The sequence below is a fragment of the Nerophis lumbriciformis genome, linkage group LG21 (assembly GCF_033978685.3).
Source record: "Nerophis lumbriciformis linkage group LG21, RoL_Nlum_v2.1, whole genome shotgun sequence".
NCBI lineage: Eukaryota > Metazoa > Chordata > Actinopteri > Syngnathiformes > Syngnathidae > Nerophis > Nerophis lumbriciformis.
In genome coordinates this window covers 155627-180566 of record NC_084568.2, presented here as the reverse complement: position 1 = coordinate 180566, position 24940 = coordinate 155627, and the positions used below count along the sequence as shown (strand labels likewise).

The 24940-nt window shown below is 38.8% G+C and overlaps 2 protein-coding genes across 7 annotated transcripts in view; both read right to left on the bottom strand.

Moving 5' to 3' along the window:
* Positions 1 to 13299, bottom strand: part of eya3 (EYA transcriptional coactivator and phosphatase 3) — a 39989-nt gene extending 26690 nt beyond the window's left edge. For 2 of the 5 annotated variants that reach the window (XM_061983300.2, XM_061983304.2), the window contains exons 1-4: positions 13132 to 13299; positions 5055 to 5157; positions 1570 to 1619; positions 1375 to 1469 (exon numbers count right to left, since the gene is read on the bottom strand). In XM_061983300.2, the coding sequence (XP_061839284.1) occupies positions 1375 to 1469; positions 1570 to 1619; positions 5055 to 5102 (193 nt within the window). In that variant the 5' untranslated portion in view covers positions 5103 to 5157; positions 13132 to 13299. Of the gene's footprint in view, positions 1 to 1374; positions 1470 to 1569; positions 1620 to 5054; positions 5158 to 12580; positions 13051 to 13131 lie in introns of those variants that run through there. The other 3 variants (XM_061983301.2, XM_061983302.2, XM_061983303.2) reach the window with 3 other exon arrangements.
* A 3195-nt stretch (positions 13300 to 16494) lies between these two features.
* Positions 16495 to 24940, bottom strand: part of LOC133621278 (serine/threonine-protein kinase Sgk1) — a 39202-nt gene continuing 30756 nt past the window's right edge. For both annotated transcript variants that reach the window (XM_061983305.1, XM_061983306.2), the window contains exons 4-13: positions 22943 to 22983; positions 22814 to 22871; positions 22667 to 22750; positions 22452 to 22583; positions 20967 to 21079; positions 20737 to 20860; positions 20579 to 20674; positions 20351 to 20506; positions 20177 to 20266; positions 16495 to 17645 (exon numbers count right to left, since the gene is read on the bottom strand). In XM_061983305.1, the coding sequence (XP_061839289.1) occupies positions 17481 to 17645; positions 20177 to 20266; positions 20351 to 20506; positions 20579 to 20674; positions 20737 to 20860; positions 20967 to 21079; positions 22452 to 22583; positions 22667 to 22750; positions 22814 to 22871; positions 22943 to 22983 (1059 nt within the window). In that variant the 3' untranslated portion in view covers positions 16495 to 17480. The remainder of the gene's footprint in view (positions 17646 to 20176; positions 20267 to 20350; positions 20507 to 20578; positions 20675 to 20736; positions 20861 to 20966; positions 21080 to 22451; positions 22584 to 22666; positions 22751 to 22813; positions 22872 to 22942; positions 22984 to 24940) is intronic.

Below are 24940 nucleotides of genomic sequence, written 5' to 3'. Positions count from 1 at the left end.
ACAGTAATCTATTTATTTATTTATATATATTTATATATTTTTGTTTATTATATATATATATTTATATATTATTTATAATTTATATATGCACCTTATTGCTTTTTTATCCTGCACTACCATGAGCTTATGTAATGAAATTTTGTTCTTATCTGTGCTGTAAAGTTCAAATTTGAATGACAATAAAAAGGAAGTCTAAGTCTAAGTCTATTTACATTGTAGATTGTCACATCAAAACTATGAATGAACACATGTGGAGTTATGTACTTAACAAAAAAAGGTGAAATAACTGAAAACATGTTTTATATTATAATATATTATATATATTAGTGATTCCCAGAGCCCAAAAAAAAGTCTGCGGGCTATAGAGCGTTTTCTATTCAGGCTCCAGTACTCTGGAATGCACTACCGGTACCAGGGTGGACCACTCATCTATGCATCAGTTGGGGACGTCTTTGCGCTGCTGACCTGTCTCAGCTGGCCCCACTATGGACTGGACTCTCACAATATTATGTTAGATCCACTATGGACTGGACTCTCACACTATTATGTTAGATCCACTATGGACTGGACTCTCACTATTATGTTAGATCCACTATGGACTGGACTCTCACTATTATGTTAGATCCACTATGGACTGGACTCACAATATTATGTTAGATCCACTATGGACTGGACTCTCACAATATTATGCTAGATCCATTCGACGTCCATTGCACCAGTCGCCCAGGGGGCGGGGGGGCCTCCACATCTGCGGTCCCCTCCAAGGTTTCTCATTGTCATCCCATTGGGTTGAGTTTTTTCTTGCCCTAATGTGGGATCTGAGCCGAGGATGTCGTTGTGGCTTGTGCAGCCCTTTGAGACACTCGTGATTTAGGGCTATATAAGTAAACTTTGATTGATTGATTGATATTCTAGTTTCTTCAAATTAGTTTTACACACTCTTGGCATTCTCTCAATGAGCTTCAAGCACACCTGTGAAGTGAAAACCATTTCAGGTGACTACCTCTTCAAGTTGTTGTTGAAGGGAATAATGAACGTTGTGATGCTTCTGTGAAATTAATGCACTGACGCTGTATGCTTAAAATGACCAAAATATGTAAATATTACACTTTATTATGGATCTGCCTGTTACTACATTACATATATACTTACAACATGTATATAAAATGCAGATGGAGGTTTTCGGATGTTTTTAGAGCGCTTTAGATGCAGGATTGAGTGAATTGTATTACCACTATTGTTAGCTGACTTTTGCTAACGTTTATTAATGAGTTAGAATGCAAACCCCCTCCTCCCCCCAAAAAATACCGTAAATTCCCCCAGAAAGTGCAGTTCCCCTTTAAGTCTCAGTTTTCCCCATATTTTTTAACTCACCTGTGTCAAGTTGGGATATGGACAGGGTGGAGTAAGAGCTAGCCTGCTCTGATGGAGTTACTAACACACTCGGACTTCCATCATTACTCAAATGACTGCAAAGTGGAGAAACTTGGTTTTAGCCATTGTGTTGTTTTGACCCAGCAACAATTCTTTCATATGACAATGTTCAAATTAGAATTAGTAATGACAAACCTTTGGTCTTTTTCCAGTCCACGGTCCAATTCAAGCTTTGCTTTCTTTGCCTGAGCAAAAACAAACAATGTAAAAAAGGAGAATAACAGCATACGAAAAACTAAGTGACCAGGTTAGGTTACACCCGCTTAAATAAGTACCCAGTCTTTCTGAATGTAGGTCAATATTTTGTCATTGACAACTAGATGAAGCAATTCCTGAAGGAATGGCGTGTGAATGCGCCAATGCTGAAGTTGAACTGAAATGCTTTGAAAAATGTCCCATTCATTTCAATGGGAATTTCATGGACATTTTGGAATTTCGAAAATAGCGGGAATTTTTGGGAAAATGCTAAAGAAAGTGAATGTTCTTAATGAGTTTGGTTGGTTGGTGTTGGATTTTTTCAAATCGGTCAAGAAATGTTGAAGTACCGGTAGTAACATTTTTAATTGAAAAATGGTATTATGGAATACCTGGAATTTTAGCAAAAGTTCAAAAAACAACTTAGTTTTTTGTCGTGACTAAGAGGAATGTTTCAATGACAGTTGAAGTGGGTTAAAAAATGTGGAAGGAGTAGTCGACAGAAAAAAGGGTGAAAAAAAGGGTTAGAAAAAAACAGGAATTCCTGGAAGTTTTTTGAACTTGGAAAAATTTGAGTTTGAATGTTCAGGATGAGTGGAATATGTTGAAGGTGGAATGGTTTGAATCGGTTGAAAAATGTGGAAACGTTGGAAGGCTGAAAAATGGTCAATTCATTTTGAATGGGAAAAAATGTCGCGGAAAACCTGGAATTCTGGAAAATCTGGGAATCTTTTTGAATTTGTCAAGGTAAAGCCTGCGATTCCTGAATAGGCTGAACAGTTTGAAGTTCAAACTATTATACAAACATGGGGTCCGGTTGAAATATAGAGATGAGGGTTTTTAATTTGACCTGCTGATGTACTCTGTCTCAAAGTGTTAACATGTGCTCAATGTTTCCTTACCATTATTGCTATGTTGTCTATTACCATTGTTGCTATATTCATTATTCCTACATTGTTGATACAAATGATTGTTACAGTGTAGTAATTATTGTTACCTGTGGTAATGCCACTATGATACAACATTATAATCCTTGAACAAAGTAAGAGTGAAACTCATGTGAATAATCACTGAATGGAGAACCGGGGGTGGGATTAAATAAATTATCTTCTTCCCACTCCCTTTCAAACATTGTAAATTTCCAAACAAAATGAAAATAGCTAAAGTTGCACCAATTTATAAGACTGGAGACAAACACCAATTTACAAGTTATAGACCTGTTTCCTTACTTCCACAATGTTCTAAAATCATTGAAAACTGTTCAATAACAGATTAGAGAGTTTCACAAACAAAAATAAAATACTCGAAGAGAACCAGTATGGACAGAGCTAATGTTTCAACTTCAATGGCTTTAATTGAAATTACAGAAGAAATGACCAATGCAATAGATAGTAAAAATGTGCGGCAGCAGTGTTTATGGATCTAACTAAAGCATTTGACACAATTAATCACAATATTTTAATCAAAAAACTAGAACGATACGGCATCAGAGGGTTAGTCTTAAACTGGATAAGAACTTATCTAACAAACAGGAAACAATACGTGAAGCTAGGCGAACACACCTCTATAACGCTAAATATATCCTGTGGTGTACCTCAGGGATCAATACTAGGACCTAAATTATTCAATCTCTAGATAAATGACATTTGTAAAGTTAGTATTCTTTGCGGATGATACAACAGCGTTTTGTTCAGGAGAGAACACACAGAAGATAACACAAATAATAACAGAAGAAATTAACAAATTAAAAAGATGGTTTGACAAAAACAGACTATCGTTGAATCTCAGTAAAACTAAAATAATGCTATTTGGTAACAGTAGAAGAGAAAGTCAAACACAAATACAAACAGACGGAATAGAAATTGAAAGAGTAAATGAAACCAAATTTCTAAGAATAATGATTGATGATAACTTGAACTGGAAATCTCATGTAAAAAATATACAACATAAAGTAGCAAGAAACATCAATAATGAATAAAGCAAAACATGTTCTAGACCAAAAATCACTTCATATCCTCTACTGCTCACTAGTGTTACCATATCTGAGTTACTGTGTAGAAATATGGGGAAATAACTACAAAAGTACACTTCATTCATTAACGGTGCTACAAAAAAGATCACTTAGAATAATACATAATGTTGGATATAGAGAAAATACAAATCCTTTATTTATTGAATCAAAAATACTGAAATTCCACGACATGTGAATTTGCAAACAGCTAAAATTATACGTAAAGCAAACTATAACTTGCAACCCATGAATATACAACAATTCTTCTCAAAAAGAGGAAAAAATATAATCTCAGAGAAAAATGTAATTTAAAACATCTGTATGCACGTACAACACATAAGACCTTCAGTATATCAGTATGTGGAATTAAATGATGGAATGGATTAAGCAAAGCAATCAATGTACTAATATAATCCACTTCAAGAAACTCTTCAAACTTAAAGTGTTTACAAAGTACAAAGGAGAATATAGCGTAAAATCTCAAATAATATTATTGATCTCATTGACGTAAGAGACTAGACGTATAAAATTTCATGGGATTTAGCGATTAGGAGTGACAGATTGTATAGCATGTTCTATATGTTATAGTTATTTGAATGACTCTTACCATAATATGTTACGTTAACATACCAGTTGGTTATTTATGCCTCATATAACGTACACTTATTCAGCCTGTTGTTCACTATTCTTGATTTATTTTAAATTGCCTTTCAAATGTCTATTCTTGCTGTTGGCTTTTATCAAATATATTTCCCCAAAAAATGCGACTTATACTCCAGTGCGACTTATATGTTTTTTCCCTCCTTTATTATGCATTTTCGGCCGGTGCTACTTATACTCCGGAGCGACTTATACTCTGAAAAATACGGTATTTAGTTGTTTTCTTACTGTACCGAAAATGAACCGAACCGTGACCTCTAAACCGAGGTACATACCGAACCAAAATTTTTCTGTACCGTTACACCCTTAGCCAACACTGATGGGTACCGTATTTTTCGGAGTATAAGTCGCACCTGCTGAAAATGCATAATAAAGAAGGAAAAAAAACATATAAATCGCACTGGAGCCTAGCCAAACTATGAAAAAAACTGCGACTTATAGTTTGAAAAATACGGTATATATCTGATCTAAACATCCCTATTTTTTGCCAGAGTTAAACATTTTGGGACAAAAACAAAATGTCCAATGCAGGATGCTGGGTCCCAGCATGTTATCATGTGACCTGAGATTATTGTTAGTCTTTAAATGTAACATAACAAAAAACATGTAATAGCTATAACAATAAAAAAGAAAAGTGCTGTTTGGCATTTCTGTGCAGGAGCTTTTTGAGCAATGATGGGAAATATTAAGAGAAACCTGCTGGATTTGGAATCATTAGCTATTAATGTAAAATCCCTCTTGCGGGCACACTTACCGGCAGCTCCTGCGAGTCATCCATCTCTGCGGCGGAGCGACCCGACATGACGGCACGCTGTCACAGCCTACTCTCTGGACCTGGGGAGTCTGTCCGGACCCTTCTTCGCACGGTCCCAAGGGCCACAGCGGAGAAATGAAAAGTGGACTGTGAAGCGATGCCTTATGTAGGCTCTCCCCTCCTCACATAAACACACATGGACGCATCCCTCCCCTGCGGCCACGGAGGGGGCGGGGGGTTTAAAGGAAGTGGGGCGTCCTGGTAACATCTCCTGCACAAGACCTACAGGTGGAGGCAGGTGTGACTGACGTCCCCCCCCCCGCCGCTGGCCCACCACTTAACGTGCTTAGCGTGGGATTAGGGAAGCGTGCCGCCTTACATGTGACCCAACTCGTGGCGAAAGAAAACATTCTCGCTCAGGTGCAAGCTGCCGATTCAAAAGATGCCGCGAGGGATAAGATCACGATGTGGACAGAGACGGCGAAAATAGGTCAGATGGCAAATTCAACACCGCGCCGACGCGTGAGGCGAACAACACGGCACGTTCCGAGGCAAAAGTGTGCCACCGGAGAGTGGCTGGGCCCAATGGGAAGCATATGTCAATATTTATATACAGTAAGTGAACTCATAACACCTGGAGGGAAACAAGGTCACCGAAAAGATTGACACACTTTTGAAATGTTCACTAGCAGCCACTAACCAAAAAGCATATTATTTTGGTTTATACTACATTAATGCAGTCAAGATCTAGATGAAAAATGCGTACCGTATTTTTCGAAATATAAGGCGCACTTAAAATCCTTTCATTTTCTCATAACCATACTTGCCAACCCTGCCCAATTTCAGTGTCCCTCCCGAAAATCTCCCGGGGCAACCATTCTCACGAATTTCTCCCGATTTTCACCCGAACAACAATATTAAAGGCCTACTGAAATGAATTGTTTTTATTTAAACGGGGATAGCAGATCCATTCTATGTGTCATACTTGATCATTTCGCGATATTGCCATATTTTTGTTGAAAGGATTTAGTAGAGAACATTGACGATAAAGTTCGCAACTTTTGGTCGCTGATAAAAAAAAGCCTTGCCTGTAGCGGAAGTAGCGTGACGTCACAAGTTGAAAGTCTCCTCACATTGTTTACACCAGCAGCGAGAGCGATTCGGACCGAGAAAGCGGCGATTACCCCATTAATTTGAGCCAGGATGAAAGATTGGTGGATGAGGAACGTGAGAGTGAAGGACTAGAGTGTATCTTTTTTGGCTCTGACCGTAACTTAGGTACAAGGGCTCATTGGATTCCACACTCTCTCCTTTTTCTACTGTGGATCACGGATTTGTATTTTAAACCACCTGGGATACTATATGCTCTTGAAAATGAGAGTCGAGAACGCCAAATGGACATTCACAGTGACTTTTATCTCCACGACAATACATCAGCGAAGCACTTTAGCTACGGAGCTAACGTGATAGCATCGTGCAGATAGAAACAAAAGAAATAAGCCCGACTGGAAGGATAGACAGAATTAAGATCAACAATACTACCAAACTCTGGACCTGTAACCACACGGTTAATGCTGTACCGCCTGACAAAGCCTAGCAATGCTGTTGCTAACGACGCCATTGAAGCTAACTTAGCTACGGGACCTCGATAGAGCTATGCTAATAACCTTAGCTGTCCACCTACGCCAGCTCTCATCTGCTCATCAACACCGGTGCTCACCTGCGTTCCAGCGATCGACGGCGCGACGAAGGACTTCACCCGATCATCGATGCTGTCGGCGGCTAGCGTCGGCTAGCACGTCTGCTATCCAAGTCAAAGTCCTCCTGGTTGTGTTGCTGTAGCCAGACGCTAATACACCGATCCCACCTACAGCTTTCTTCTTTGCAGTCTCCATTGTTCAATAAACAAATTGCAAAAGATTCACCAACACAGATGTCTACAATACTGTGGAATTTAGCGATGAAAAAAGATGTTTAAGCTGGCGACCGACCTATTCCAAAATGTCTGATTCAACTACTGACGTCACACGCATACGTCATCATACCTAGACGTTTTCAACCGGAAGTTTCCCGGGAAATTTAAAATTGCACTTTATAAGTTAACCCGGCCGTATTGGCATGTGTTGCAATGTTAAGATTTCATCACTGAAATATAAACTCAGACTGCGTGGTCGCTAGTAGTGGCTTTCAGTAGGCCTTTAAGGGCGTGCCGTGATGGCACTGCCTTTAGCGTCCGCTTTTTCACCATACAAACAGCGTGCCGACCCAATCACACGTTGCATGCGGCTTCTGCATACACACGAAAGTGACTGCACGACATACTTGATCAACAGCCATACAGGCCACACGGAGGGTGGCCGTATAAACAACTTTAACACTGTTACAAATATGCGCCACACTGTGAACCCACACCAAACAAGAATGACAAACACATTTCGGGAGAACATCCGCACCGTAACACAACATAAACACAACAGAACAAATACCCAGAATCCCTTGCAGCACTAACTCTTACGGGCTACAATATACACCCTCGCTACCACCAAACCCCGCCCCCCCAATCTCCCGAATTCGAAGGTCTCAAGGTTGGCAAGTATGCTCACAACTCGACAATGCGCCTTATAACCCGGTGCGCCTAATCGGTGTTGGCGTTAACACACTTTTTGTGTCTTTTTACACTTTGAAATCAGAAAGGACGCGCAATTCCAGAAGCCCACACGTCCTCGGGACGCTGATTTTCTTTTCTTTCACCGCCCGGTTTGCTTGTTTTCTTTATTTGATCGATTATCACTTTCCGCCGGTGTTTTGTTTTTATTTGCCGGGTCAAATTTCCAACCCCGTTTATTGCATTTTTATTGGTCGTAAATTTTGATTCGCCGAAGGTTTTATCAATGACAAATACTGCCTCAGTTTGCACTCGGACAACTTCACCACGAGGGGCTGTCAAAAGAAAGACTTGATGGTTACACTAAGGTGAGTGTAAAGTCAACCTTTTTAACTTCATCCTGTGCCATGGCTCCAGTAAATGACTCGTTTTAGTCTTTTCCATGGAAACGTCACTTTTATCTCCCGCTGGATTGACATCGTTCGAGGATGGAGACGGGCTCCTCCACCCCAAAAACATACTTTGCAGGTCAACAAACGGGGCAAATATGTGCCCTTTGAAGTGTTAATGTACGAGGAGTGTTCAAAAGGAGTCTCTTGGAGAAGTGACTGACAAGTTAGCTAGTGACGTCATCACCGTCATTGTTTACTGAAGCAGAGATGCTGACTGTGTTATGATAAACGCTCATGCGTCGCCAGGCTCTGCTTTCTATCCATAGACTTATTAGATTTAATTTTTTATTATCTATCGCAGGGGTGTCAAAAGTGTGGCCCGGAGGCCATTTGATGCCCGCAGCTAATGTTTTAAAGGCCCACAGCACATTCTAAAAATACTATTAAAATAAACAAAAACATAAAAGTGGAATAAAAAAGCTTACAGGTGAAATGTAAGTTAGAAAAAGTTGCAATGTTGACTAATAAAACAAAGCTGTTTTTTTATTTGTATTTAAAACGCATTGCTCAAAACATAATATTGAATAACAATTATGTTTTTATGAATTATTGACCTATCCGAAGCTCCGATTACTTCACATCAATTGTTCCACTTTGAAAAATATTTTTTGTGGAGGATTTTACATATTTTGTGTGTTTTCTTTTTTTCTTTGACAAAAAGGGCAGAAAACAAACAAACAAAAAAAACATAAAAAACAAACAAATTTAGAATTGACGGATAGAGCTGAAGTTGATGTAGACACCATTATCATCATTTCATGACCGAAGCAAAACACTTTTATACTGAAATAAATACACCTACAACTTATTAAATACAAAAATAGAATAAACTACTGGCAACGGTAAAGTTTAGATCCATGAAGGAAAGAAGAAAGTGAATTAATGTTTATAACTGAATAAATGTACATAGACAATAAAATGTGTTTTCTTTTGTATTATTTTTTTAATGAACTAAGTAACGTTTATGACAACCTTTTTCCAAAATACAATATAGAATGTGAGATATAACAGGATAATGCATACATTTATCATTTGTTTTCAAAACGCTTACAAAAAAGTGGGATCTTGTGTGACATCATGCACAAAAGTGCACTTTATTTGTTTTGAACTATTGTAGTGGCGTTCTGTACAAAAAGTGCACTTTAATTGAGTGTTGTTTTGATGTCATCTTAGTGAAATCATGCACAAAAGTGCACTAATAGCTTGTTTTAAAATGTCTCTGACAATCTTGCACGTTTTGTTTTGAAATGCCATGAATGTTTGTGCCACTGCTTAATAACTGTTTAATAAATACACTTTTGCTAAATTGACTTGGTTGTGATTTCCCTCTCTGCATGAAAGTTTAAAATGAGCTGGGGCCGCAACAACTCAAGTGGAGGAGTTCAAGTACCTCGGAGTCTTGTTCACGAGTGAGGGAAGAGTGGATGGTGAGATCGACAGGCGGATCGGTGCGGCGTCTTCAGTAATGCGAACGCTGTATCGATCCATTGTGGTGAAGAAGGAGCTGAGCCGGAAGGCAAAGCTCTCGATTTACCGGTCGATCTACGTTCCCATCCTCACCTATGGTCATGAGCTTTGGGTCATGACCAAAAGGACAAGATCACGGGTACAAGCGGCCGAAATGAGTTTCCTCCGCCGGGTGGCGGGGCTCTCCCTTAGAGATAGGGTGAGAAGCTCTGTCATCCGGGGGGAGCTCAAAGTAAAGCTGCTGCTCCTCCACATGGATAGGAGCCAGATGAGGTGGTTCAGGCATCTGGTCAGGATGCCCCACGAACGCCTCCCTAGGGAGGTGTTTAGGGCACGTCCAACCGGTAGGAGGCCACGGAGAAGACCCAGGACACGTTGGGAAGACTATGGCCTGGGAACGCCTCGGGATCCCCCGAGAAGAGCTGGACGAAGTGGCTGGGGAGAGGAAAGTCTGGGCTTCCCTGCTTAGGCTGCTGCCCCCGCGACCCAACCTCGGATAAGCGGAAGAAGATGGATGGATGGATGGACTTTTTACTGTCAACTGAGTTTCGTTTTTTTTTAATGATTTCTGCTGCTGGTGTTTTTTCAGGGCAAAAAAAATGTGCCTTGGCTCAAAAAAGGTTGAAAAACTCTGCTCTAATTAATACCTGCAATTTTGGAGGCCACTGCAAACTGCACCTTTAGCTGGACACAATTAATGCCAAATGTGAACACACCTTGAAGTATTAAAGGGGAACATTATCAGCAGACCTATGTAAGCGTCAATATATACCTTGATGTTGCAGAAAAAAGACCATATATTTTTTTAACCGATTTCCGAACTCTAAATGGGTGAATTTTGGCGAATTAAACGCCTTTCTATTATTCGCTCTCGGAGCGATGACGTCACAATGTGGCGTCACATCGGGAAGCAATCCGCCATTTTCTCAAACACCGAGTCAAATCAGCTGTTATTTTCCGTTTTTTCGACTGTTTTCCGTACCTTGGAGACATCATGCCTCGTCGGTGTGTTGTCGGAGGGTGTAACAACACCAACAGGGACGGATTCAAGTTGCACCAGTGGCCCAAAGATGCCAAAGTGGCAAGAAATTGGACGTTTGTTCCGCACACTTTACCCACGAAAGCTATGCTACGACAGAGATGGCAAGAATGTGTGGATATCCTGCGACACTCAAAGCAGATGCATTTCCAACTATAAAGTCAAAGAAATCTGCCGCCAGACCCCCATTGAATCTGCCGGAGTGTGTGAGCAATTCAGGGACAAAGGACCTCGCTAGCACGGCAAGCAATGGCGGCAGTTTGTTCCCGCAGACGAGCGAGCTAAACCCCCTGGATGTCTTGGCTCACACCGTCCCTTATGCCACCGAAGATGATCAAGAGAAGAATATCCACCCTAGCTTCCCTGGCCTGCTGACATCAACTCCAAAACTGGACAGATCAGCTTTCAGGAAAAGAGCGCGGATGAGGGTATGTCTACAGAATATATTAATTGATGAAAATTGGGCTGTCTGCACTCTCAAAGTGCATGTTGTTGCCAAATGTATTTCATATGCTGTAAACCTAGTTCATAGTTGTTAGTTTCCTTTAATGCCAAACAAACACATACCAATCGTTGGTTAGAAGGCGATCGCCAAATTCGTCCTCGCTTTCTCCCGTGTCGCTGGCTGTCGTGTCGTTTTCGTGGGTTTCGCTTGCATACGGTTCAAACCGATATGGCTCAATAGCTTCAGTTTCTTCTTCAATTTGGTTTTCGCTACCTGCCTCCACACTACAACCATCCGTTTCAATACATGCGTAATCTGTTGAATCGCTTAAGCCGCTGAAATCCGAGTCTGAATCCGAGCTAATGTCGCTATAGCTTGCTGTTCTATGCGCCATGTTTGTTTGTGTTGGCATCACTATGCATACTTGCCAACCTTGAGACCTCCGATTTCGGGAGGTGGGGAGTGGGGGCGGGGGCGTGGTCGGGGGTGGGGCGGGGGGCGTGGTTAAGATATATATATATATATATATATATAAGAAATACTTGACTTTCAGTGAATTCTAGCTATATATATATATATATATATATAAATAAAATAAATACTTGAATTTCAGTGTTCATTTACAAACTACAACTCACAAACACTTTAGAGTTAGGCTCCACCATCAGAATGTGTACTTAAACTTATAAAGATCACATGGATATTATTCAGTGAGTTGATTCACCAAAACTAACCTGTTATACAGGAGAAAAAAAGCACACAGGACGTTTCAATTGTTCACAGACTGGTCGCGCTCATCAGAATGACAAGCCACTTCCGGTCTGCAGGTGATAGCATTCAATTGGGAAGAAACGCCCTACTGCCCCCTACTGACCAATGTGAATACTGATAAATGTGGAATGACAGCTCCAAAAACGAATTCAAACCACAAAATAAAATAAATAAATCAACACAAAAATGTGACACATTATGGGTGGGTCACATATGCATGTACAGTAGATGGCAGTATTGTCCTGTTTAAAAGTGTCACAACATTGCTGTTTACGGCAGACGAACTGCTTTACGGTACTGTTGTGTGTTGTCAACACGTCACTCAGGTCCGCCTGAATTTCGGGAGAAAATTTGTCCCGGGAGGTTTTCGGGAGAGGCGCTGAATTTGGTGAATGAGGGTTGGCAAGTATGTCACTATGTGACGTCACAGGAAAATGGACGGGTGTATATAACGATGGTTAAAATCAGGCACTTTGAAGCTTTTTTTTAGGGATATTGCGTGATGGGTAAACATTTGAATAAAACTTCGAAAAATAAAATACGCCACTGGGAACTGATTTTTAATGGTTTTAACCATTCTGAAAGTATGATAATGTTCCCCTTTAATGCCAAGTGTGAACACACCTTGAAGTATTAACTTGGTTCTGCAGGAACCATGCCACCAAAGAAGTGTGTAACTAGTGTTGACTTTTACTTGATTTGTTTGAATGCCATGAGTAAGTAAATGTTCATCTAGGCTGTGCCTACCGTCTTATTTTGCCAAGTTGCATTCCAAGAGACCACCGTTAGACTAGCAGGCACCAGCAAATAACCCCGGCCGAGGTGAGCACTATGAAGGTGACGCTTGACTACGGCTATTTCCTGAAAACGGCTATCATTCTTAGCGTTGACTTCTTAGTAAAAAGCGACATGTTGGACGTATTTGCCTTGACCGAACATCTTCTTTTGTCATCAGTCTGCAACGCAAACGTCGAAAGCGCGTCGTGCTATGCGCAACTGCGACGACGTTAGCTTTAAATGTCAACAACACTCTTGGAGAAGTTCAACTAGCAGGCATTCGCTTTACATTTCCCACTAAGCGCACTTTAAAGTATATTAATTCATGAGTAATGGCGCATTGTAGGCGATGAATTTGGCGTAAAAGTAGTGTGCTCCAGACATTAGCCGGGCCCGGCCGCCATAGCAGCGGGTAGTGAAATGGCAGCGTGCTAAAAAAAAATGCTAAGCTAATTGGAAAAAAAACAACAACAACAAGCAAAACGCATTTCTGCCGTACTATAATAGCAAAGCCGTCTTACCATTGAGGGAGTGAAGTCACAGCGCTTATAAGTGAAGCGTGGCGGATTTAATCAAATGTCTAGAAGCTTTGTCTGGTTGATAGGGACCACTATTTTGTCATGTGTTAAAGCTCTGGTCTGGTTGATAGGGAGCACTATTTTGCAGGAAGTTTTCGTTGCTGGGCCCGCCGCGCATGCGCGCAAGCTTTCCTGCGTCCCTCGCCAACTGGTTTGTTTATGTTTTTCAACCACTGTGCCGCGGCACACTAGTCTGCTGTGCCGTGGGAGATCATCGAATTTCACCTATTTGAGTTCAAAATATTTCTTTTGCAAACCAGTAATTATAGTCTGCAAATGATGTTCCGCAGATCCAAGAGGTTCCGCAGGCTCCGTAGCAGAACCTCCAGGTTCTGTGGCAGCTTCTTCCCTCAGGCCGTAAGACTCTTGAACGCATCATTGTAAATAATGTAAATCATTCAACGTGTATACTCTGACGTAGAGCTGCAACAACTAATCGATTACATCGATTAAAATCAATTATAAAAATAGTTGGCGGTTAATTTAGTCATCGATTCGTTGGATCTATGCTATGCACATGCGCAGAGGCAATTTTTTATTTTTTTTATTTTTAAATCTTTATTTATAAACTGCAACATGTACAAACAGCTGAGAAACAATAATCAAAATAAGTATGGTGCCAGTATGCTGTTTTTTTTCAATTAAAAACCGGAAAGGACAGAAATGTAGTTTGTCTCTTTTATCCGATTATTAATCGATTAATCAAAGTAATAATCGCATACTTGCCAACCCTCCCGAATTTTCCGGGAGACTCCCGAAATTCAGTGCCTCTCCCGAAAACCTCCCGGGACAAATATTCTCCCGAAAATCTCCCGGTTTTCAGCCGGACCTGAGTGAGGACAGCCTTTTTTCACTATGGGAAGACAACAGGGTGACAAGAACTAAATCATCCAGACTAGAGATACATTGTATTATTATGTTACCTAAAAATAAATATATTTATTAATTAAAAAAAACAAAAAACAAAATACATTTTTACTATATTTTGCTAAAAACATAAAAATTAATTGTATTTTTATTTTTATTTTTTCTGACTCCTTATTACATCCAGCCATAGAATTTTACATTAAAATAAACATTTGAAATAATTAATTTTAAATTATCATAATAATTCATTTAAAATGATCATATTTAATTATTAAAATAATTGCTTGTTTATCAACAACTTTAGCATTTTATTCATTACATTTTGAAGCTCTCAGAAGCCAAGTTATGTTATATTCCTTAATATTTATTCATGCAAGTTTGAAGTATCAATTATCCAAACACAGTTTTGTTTGCATATTTTCAGGATGTATATATATATATATATATATATATATATATATATATATATATATATATATATATATATATATATATATATATATATATATATATATATATATGAAATACTTGACTTGGTGAATTCTAGCTGTCAATATACTCCTCCCCTCTTAACCACGCCCCCAACCACGCCCCACCCCCGACCACCCCCCCCCCCCCCACCTCCCGAAATCGGAGGTCTCAAGGTTGGCAAGTATAAATAATCGACAGATTAATCGATTATCAAATTAAGCGTTAGTTGCAGCCCTACTCTGATAGTTAAGAGGGGAGGAGTATATTTACAGCTAGAATTCACCAAGTGTATATATAAGAAATACTTGACTTTCAGTGAATTCTAGCTATATATATATATATATATATATATATATATATATATATATATATATTTATTTTATTATATATATATATATATATATATATATATATATATATATATATATATATATATATATATATATATATATATATATATATATATATATATATATATATATATATATATATATAAGAGAAATACTTGAATTTCAGTGTTCATTTATTTCCACATATACACACACATAACACTCATCTACTCATTGTTGAGTTAAGGGTTGAATTGTCCATCCTTGTTCTATTCTCTGTCACTATTTTTCTAACCATGCTGAACACCCTCTCTGATGATGCATTCTGCTTCGTCTCCTTGTTGTGTGCGCAGTTGTGCACTGCACTCTCTAAAAGCCCTAGATGTTATTGTCACATATGCATGTACAGTAGATGGCAGTATTGTCCTGTTTAAGAGTGTCTCAACATTGCTGTTTACGGCAGACGAACTGCTTTACGGTAGACGAAAACGTGACTGCTGTTGTTGTGTGTTGTTGCCGTGCTGGGAGGACGTTAATGAAACTGCCTAACAATAAACACACATAAGAAACCAAGAACTCGCCCTCCATCATTCTACAGTTATGATGTGATTGGGCAGGCACGCTGTTTATATTGTGGGAAAGCGGACGTGAAAACAGGCTGTCGACACGTCACTCAGGTCCGCATGGAGCTGGAGGGGGCGTGGCCTCCAGCGCCGCCTGAATTTCGGGAGATTTTCAGGAGAAAATTTGTCCCGGGAGGTTTTCGGGAGAGGCGCCGAATTTCGGGAGTCTCCCGGAGAATCCGGGAGGGTTGGCAAGTATGGAGTAAAGACAGTTGTTTGCCAAGAAATAGCTTCACACAACCTATAAGCATGAGTGGAAGAAAGGTTTTTGTGTTATCATTCATATTCTCTGAAGAATGGCCAAGAAATCATAAATTCTCCCGGGGTATGTAAACTTATGAGCACAACTATATATATATATATATATATATATATATATATATATATATATATATATATATATATATATATATATATATATATATATATACTGTCGGAGGCAGATATTTACATATATCCGTATTTAAGTGTTACTTCTTTATTTTCATAATCATATTACAAAACAGCTAGTGTTTTTCTTCCAATTGTGGTCTTTTGGTTGTCTGCAAATACTGTGTGCTAACCTTGACTATGGAATGTAAGGAGGAGAGATAATCCTTCTCCTTATCTCTTCTTGTGTCCAGCTGCGGAGGACAATGGGCATGTGTTTGGGCTGGAAAGACAAGACAGCGAGGGTGGGAGAGAGAGAGACTTTATAGAATAGAAGGTTTCCATATTTTGGATCAGACCATCTTAGCTGCGCGATTGAATGTTCTATGCTGGACTGGTCTCATTATATTTGCAAAGCTTTGCAAATATATTACAAAAGACCTATTCTGTCTCTGGTGGTTCTTCTACTCAGCTTTAAGTGTCGTAAAGAGCTTGGGAGCGACCAGAAACTTGAATTCCCTGGGAGGAACAACAAACACTAGTTTTATTGGCTGTCTATTGGAAGTTTGTGCATTGTGAAAGTAAAAATGAATTGTGAATGCTTTCTTGCATACTATATTGTAAAAAATGACAACAGTGGTGCTGAGTCTAGTTGACAGATTTTATTTGGAATTCTTTAATTTACATTTAATTCATACAATAGATCGTGTAAATCATTTTCTTTGAACAGTAGCAACGACAGGAAAAAAAATAAATACATATAGAAATACAAAAGAGAAATAAAAAGTAACGCTTCCAAATATGGAAGAAAATGATGTAGAACTGGGCGGCGCTTTCTTTTCCCCCCCCTAGCAGGCTTGAAAATGCACCTTTTACTGTACATGCCTCTATTTCCAATATATGTACACACAATCATCCTTTTTTCAATATGCATATCAGGTTTGACCGATAATTCCTTTAAAGAACCCTATGTTGCCAAATCCCTCCCTTAATGAAGCACTTATATAAATAGGGATTCTCTACAGGAGGGAACAACAGGTGATGGAAAGCAGATATGTACTGTACATACAGTAATAGATGGGTCAGGCCTCATTGGACAGGCACAAAACAGTCACAATTCTCCTCTACATAATCCGTAAATACATGTAACATATTTAGTTGGTTGGAGTGTTGACTATAAGTCATTGTAATTGTGATGGATATTCAGTGTTATTACTGCTGTCTAGAATAAATGAGATTAGAAAAGGAGTAAATATAGTTTATATACAGTCGGAGGCTTTAATTATATGCTGCATAAAGGTAAACAGCGATGTGTTGATGAAATGATATTTGTGACGTTTTTACATTTTCAATTTGGTCCAAAGCAACGATATCAATTATGAGTCACCGTTCTTGTTTCCATACGAGCGAAAGAGCTTTGACATGCATTATGAACTCTCGCAGGTGCCGTCCGACTTGCTCAGGCACTTCTCTCCGTGTCACGTCGTAGCCGGCGAGGCCCGGTTACCCGTGGGTGACCCTCCAGTGCATCCGTTATGCAAGGCGAGGGGTCGAGTGGACCCGCCCAAACCAGCGTGTGGAAATAAGACTCCTCCGTCCAGGGGTAGTTTTCCGGGGTGGAGTTCTCGGTAATTCACATGAAGGAATGGTCTTCCGGAGGCCCGTAGGAAAAGCCCGGGAACGCCCCCGCCGCTTCTTTGACGCTGCCGGTCACCGTCAGGGTGTCGGTGCACAGGGAGGACGACACGGGCAGGTGGGTGAACTCCGTGTCGAAGTGGCGTAGGTCCGTGGGACCGCTCTGCAAAAGAAAGCAGGAGCGAACTCTCATTAGTCTTTGTTAGGGTAGCTTCAAGCACACCTGTGAAGTAAAAACCATTTCAGAGGGGACTACCTCTTGAAGCTCATGGAGAGAATGCCAAGAGTGCGCGAAAAAGTAATCAAAGCAAAGGGTGGCTATTTTGAAGAAACTAGAACATAAAACATGTTTTCAGTTATTTCACCTTTTTTTTTTTTTGTTAAGTCTATAACTCCACATGTGTTCATTCATAGTTTTGATGTGACAATCTACAATGTAAATAGTCATGAAAATAAAGAAAACTCATTGAATTAGTAGAAGGTGTGTCCACACTTTTGGCCTGTACTGTAACTTATCACATTTAGTAAATGATGTGAACCATTCAGTAAATTAAATACCTATCTACAGTATGTGAACCGTATTGATGTTTATTTATTAATTCATTGTTGTGTTTAAGATCAAAAAAAAAAAAAGTGAACAATTGTGTTAGAAATGATTTCCAGGTAGAAAAGGGGTACAATTAAATAAACTCTGCTTCTTCCTACTTCTTTTCGGACATGTTGGAATGTGATACTGTAAACATGTAAGGGGGGTGGGGCGGGGCGTGGTTGGGGGCGTGGTTAAGAGGGGAGGAGTATATTGACAGTCAGAATTCACCAAGTCAAGTATTTCATACATATATATATATATATATATATATATATATATATATATATATATATATATATATATATATATATATATATATATATCTACATCCTGAAAATATGCAAACAAAACTGTGTTTAGATAATTGATACTTCAAACTTGCATAAATAAATATTAAGGAATATAACATAACTTGGCTTCTGAGAGCTTCAAAATGTAATGAATAAAATGCTAAAGTTGTTGATAAACAAGCAATTATTTTAATAATTAAATATGGTCATTTAAAATTAATTATTTCAAATATGTTTATTTTAATGTATAATTCTATGGCTGGATGTAATAAGGAGTCAGAAAAAATACAAATAAAAATAAATAATAAAAATGTATTTATTTTATTTTATTTTTTTTAATTAAATAAATATATTTATTTTTAGGTAAGATAAACATAATAATACAATTTATCTCTACTCTGGATGATTTAGTTCTTGTCACCCTGTTGTCCTCCCATCAATAGGGAGATTTTCGGGAGAATATTTGTCCCGGGAGGTTTTCGGGAGAGGAGCTGAATTTCGGGAGTCTCCCGGAAAATTCGGGAGGGTTGGCAAGTATGATATATATATATATATATATATATATATATATATATATATATATATATATATATATATATCCATCCATCCATCCATCCATCCATGTTCTACCGCTTGTCCTTTTCGGAGTCATATAATTTTTTATTTTGAACGCCAAAATCTACTGTAAAAAAACCGAACTGATAGCGTTTTCCCATTTCCAGTAATAAACTGTAAAAACTACGATTTTACTGTAAAAAAGAAAAATGGATGTAAAATGGAAAACATTTAATTTACACTAATACACCGTGGAAACAATAACTAGATTTTATTTAAAAAAAACAAAAAAACAACTAAATGAATAAAAAGGTAACTCAGTTTCCAGAATTCTAATGTAAAAACAACAGTGGTACCGTTTTTCCATTTACAGTAATACACTGTAAAAACAACAGTAGTTCATTCCGATTTAACAAAAATTAAAAAAAACGATTTAAAAGAAAAATATATTTTTTTATACAAGAATCACTTTTTTTTTTAAATACGTTTTTATGCCATCTGCATGCAACCAGAAGGAACTTTCAAAAATAAAAAATTCAAAAATAGATATAAAAAAAAAAAAAAAAGGAATTAAAGAAATAAATAAATAAACAAATCCTGTCCAGTCACTCAGGCAAATCATATTGTCAATGTAGATGCTAGGGCTTTGAAGTTTTGGGGACCACACGATTCGATTACATTTGTGGGGGTGATCGATTCCGGATTCAAAACGATTCAAATCTGTACTTTTTAAAAAAACTCTAAAAGGCTTAGTGGCCACATGCGTGGACAGCACCTTTTAGCTCTTATTTCCAAAATTGTGCACACTACTGAATTGGGGTCTTATGGCCGCTTATGTGGACACTTATACTGCCATCTGGTGGTGTCAGAAGAGTATAACATACAATGGAATTTGGTAAAAATAAGAATTAGCATGTCACTAAACATGTACTGTTTATAAGGGTGGCTATTTTGAAGAAACAAGAATATAAAACATATTTTCAGTTATTTCACCTCTTTTTTGTTAAGTACATAACCCCACATAGTTTTGATGTGACAATCTACAATGTAAATAGTCATGAAAACAAAGAAAGAAGGTGTGTCCAAACTTTTGGTCTGTACTGTATTTAGGTGTTAAAAAAAAGCAGAGTTCTACTGCCATCTACTGTACGGAGTTGGAACGGGACACTTGCTTATATTTTTGAGCGAGGGTCAGCACACCAAATCTTTTTGTGACGGTCCGAATGTAATTGTGGCACACATACAATTGACGGAACCTACCACTGAGGGGATGAAGGGCGGCGTGATCTTCTTGGCCATCAGGTCATCCCAGTTAATTGGCGAGAAAAAGGAATGGTACTTCAGTTCGAGCTGGGGAGAGAAACAAAAACAAAAAACCGGATGTTTGTGTTATTATTGGTTCTGCAAGAGGCCGGTCTCACTTTGTGCACTTACAAAGTCCTCCTTCACCCCCAGCCTCTTGGTGCGGTCCTTCTGCAGGAGCCCCTCCAGCATCTCCCTGCCCGCATTGGACACGTTGGGTTTGTGCACGGGAGCCTTATGCAGGATGTTGTTGTACATCTCAGCTGTGTTGCGACTGTAGAACGGAGGCTGCGCCAGGCAAAAGTCATCAAATGAGTGCACGGACAGGCGAGCCAAGCCACATAAACGGGTGGTACTCACAAGTCCGTAGAGCATCTCGTAGAGCACCGATCCCAGGCACCACCAGTCAACTGTGCGGTCGTAGGCTTGCTTCTGGAGCACCTCAGGAGCCAAATACTAGGAAAACAAAACCCGAACGTTAGTCAAAGTGCGTGCACGGGTCAGTTTGGAATCTGTACCTCGGGCGTCCCGCAGAACGTTGTCGTTGTGCCGTTATCTTCCAGTCCCTCTTTGCAGAGACCGAAGTCAGTCAGGACTATGTGGCCTTGGGAGTCTAACAGGATGTTCTCAGGCTTCAGGTCCCTGGGAAGAAGGCAAAAAAAAAAAAAGATGAACAAAAAAAAAAAAAAAAGAACCCAGCTGTTATACAGCAAGAGTCCACTAGGGGGCGCTGTAGGGTTGTCATTACCTGTAGACAATATGCAGGGAGTGGAGGTAGCCAAGTGCACTTGCAATTTCAGCAGAGTAGAATCTGGCTCGGGGCTCTAAGAAGATCCTTTCTCTTTGAAGATGGTAGAAGAGCTAAAAATATATATTATATTATAAAAAATATATTAAAAATTAAAAAACAAAAAATAACACACAAAAAAAGAAAAAAAAATTATATATATATATATATATATATATATATATATATAGATAGTCGAGGTTTCTGTGGTTTATTTTTTGTGGGGCGGTATAGCTCGGTTGATAGAGTGGCCGTGCCAGCAACTTGAGGGTTGCAGGTTCAATCCCCGCACCCGCCATCCTAGTTACTGCCGTTGTGTCCTTGGGCAAGACACTTTACCCACCTGCTCCCAGTGCCACCCACACTGCTTTAAATGTAACTTAGATATTGGGTTTCACTATGTAAAGCGCTTTGAGTCACTAGAGAAAAGCGCTATATAATTCACTTCACTTATTTGTTTTACAGTGCTCAATGCCGGGGTAGAGCGGAATATACGTTAGGTCAGGAAAAAACACAGAGGCTATTTCATCCCTACAAGCCTGACGAGAAGGGAAACCTGCGAAACAGGCTTGTAGGGATGAAATAGCCTCCGTTTTTTCTGTTTAACAAATAAACCACAGAAATCTCGACTATATATATATATATATATATATATATATATATATTGCGAAACGGGGTGTTGCCAGGACCGGCCTCGAAGACAGCGACAGGTGCGTAGATGGCCCAGGGGGGGCCCTGTTATCTAATCACCTGTCGCCTTTATTAGCAGCAGCCGTGATGAGACGAGGAGTCGGGGTTGGAGGTGCTGCTGAGCGGAAGCAGCAGACAAAGACACTTTGCTGAAAAGCAAAAGCCTCTGCACCTTTTTATGAAAATAAAATAATGTTATGCCCTGAAATTCCTGGCTCTCCTGGCAGTGTGTGGTGGTCCGAAGAACCCACTAGAGGTTGCCCTCTAGTGGGTTGCCTCTATATTTGCAAATGTAGAGGTTCTTCGGACCACCACACACTGCCAAGATAGCCAGGAATTTCAGGGTTTAACACTGTTTTATTTCCATAAAAAGGTGCAGAGGCTTTAGCTTTTCAGCAAAGTGTCTTTGTCTGCTGCGTTCGCTCAGCAGCACCTCCAACCCCGACTCCTCGTCTCATCACGGCTGCTGCTAATAAAGGCAACAGGTGCTTAGATAACAAGACCCACCTGGGCCATCTATGTACCTGTCGCTGTCTTTGAGGCCGGTCCTGGCAACACCCCGTTCCGCGGCAGGCCGGCAGGCCACGCCCCCCTCCACATATATATATATATATATATATATATATATATATATACACATATAGATTTTTAAATTTTTTCAAAAATTATGTTTTTTTGAAATAAAATGATAAATACCAACAAAAAAACGGTAGATTTTCATCTGCAATAGTTAGTGGCGAGCCTTTTTAAACGTACCTCTCCGCCGTTAACGTAGTCGAGTACAAAGTAAAGTTTGTCAGTAGTCTGGAAGGAGTAGTGCAGCCCCACCAGGAAAGGATGTTTGATGTTTTTCATCAGCACACTGCGTTCAGCCATGATATGGTTTTGCTGGAAGGAAGGGTAGAAGAATGAGTTTTATCAATGGTTATTTTAATACTGCAACCAACACTGTTCATGTGTAGAAAGCACACCTCTTTCTTCTTGAGGATAATTTTCTTCTGTAGCACTTTGACGGCGTAATATGTGGTGGACTCCTTGTGTCGTGCGAGCAGAACCTGAAGCAAAAAGGACGTTAGCGAAGAAAACAGGCGACAGAGGTCCCAGGAAGAAATAGGCACCTTTCCGAAGCTGCCTTTGCCTATGATCTTGAGGTAGTCGAAGTCACACGGTTTGATCCTGCAGAAGCACAATAATTAGGATTTGGCAGAATTTTTTTCGCGTTGAAAAAGTATGTGCAGGGTACTTACTGAGTGTCCTCAGCTAGGGACATTTGCGAAGTTAGGAACATCTGAAAGACAAGAATAAGGAAAGCTATGAGTAAACTGCAATATACATACTATGTGATCATATAAACATTAAGCCTCCACATACATACTATGTGATCATATAAACATTAACCCTCCACATACATACTATGTGATCATATAAACATTAACCCTCCACATACATACTATGTGATCATATAAACATTAACCCTCCACATACATACTATGTGATCATATAAACATTAAGCCTCCACATACATACTATGTGATCATATAAACATTAAGCCTCCACCAAGCATTAAGATCAGCCTGATAGTCATTTTGCATTTTTCCCGAAATGTGTAACTCTGACAAAAGAAATAGACTATTTACATTGTAGATTGTCACATCAAAACTATGAATGAACACATGTGGAGTTATGTACTTAACAAAAAAAGGTGAAATAACTGAAAACTTGTTTTATAATCTAGTTTCTTCAAAATAGCCACCCTTTACTCTGATTGTTGCCTTGCACACTCTTGGCATTCTCTCCATGAGCTTCAAGCACACCTGTGAAGTGAAAACCATTTCAGGTGACTACCTCTTGAAGCTCATCGAGAGAATGCCAAGAGTGTGCAAAGCAGTAATCAGAGCAAAGGGTGGCTAATTTGAAGAAACTAGAATATAAAACATGTTTTCAGTTATTTCACCTTTTTTTTGTTAAGTACATAACTCCACATGTGTTCATTCATAGTTTTGATGTGACAATCTACAATGTAAATAGTCATGAAAATAAAGAAAACGCATAGAATGAGGAGAAGGTGTGTCCAAACTTTTGGCCTGTACTGTATATATATATATATATATATATATGTATGTGTGGGAAAAAAAATCACAAGACTACTTCATCTCTACAGGCCTGTTTCATGAGGGGGTTCCCTCAATCATCAGGAGATCTCCTGATGATTGAGGGAACCCCCTCATGAAACAGGCCTGTAGAGATGAAGTAGTCTTGTGATTTTTTTCCCCACACATACATATATTGCGCTCTACTACGGTATTGAGCACTATTTTTTGGATAACCTTATTAAGACATATATATATATATATATATATATATACACACATATATATATATATATATATATATATATATATTTTTTTTTTCAATGCCAAAATCTACTGTAAAAAACCCCGAACTGAGAGCATTTTCCCATTTCCAGTAATAAACTGTAAAAACTACGATTTTACCGTAAAAAAAAATATGGATGGAAAATGGAAAAAATTGAATTTATACTGTAAAAAAAAGTTGGACCGTTTTTACATTTACACTAATACACCGTGGAAACAATAACAGTAGATTTATGGTAAAAAAATAAATAAATAAATGATTAAAAAGGTAAGTCAGTTTCCAGAATTCTAATGCAAGAAAAAAACAGTGGTACTGTTTTTCCATTTACAGTAACATATTGTGAAACAACGATTTTACAAAACAAAACAAAAAAAAAGGAAGCACAGTCGCCAGATTTATTCTGTAAAAAAAAGTTGGACCGTTTTTCCATTTACACTAATACACTGTGGAAACAATAACCGTATATTTTATTGTAAAAATAAATAAATAAAAAGGTAACTCAGTTGACAGAATTCTACCGGATTCTGTTTTTCCCATTTACAGTATTAAACTGTAAAAACAATAACCGTAGATTATACAGTTAAAAAAACAACCCTGAATTTTACTGTAAAAAAAACAACAGTGGCCCCTATTTCCGTTGACCTTAATATGCTGTAAAAACAACAGTAGATTTGACAGTAAAAAACAAAGAAACTGGCAGCTCAGTCGCCAGGATTATACTGTAAAAAAACAAACAGTGGTACTGTTTTTCCATTAATGCTGTAAAAACCACCAGACATTTTATGGTAACATTTTGGCAAATTTTTACCACATATATACAAAATATGTAATAATCAAATACAGTACAGGCCAAAAGTTTGGACACACCT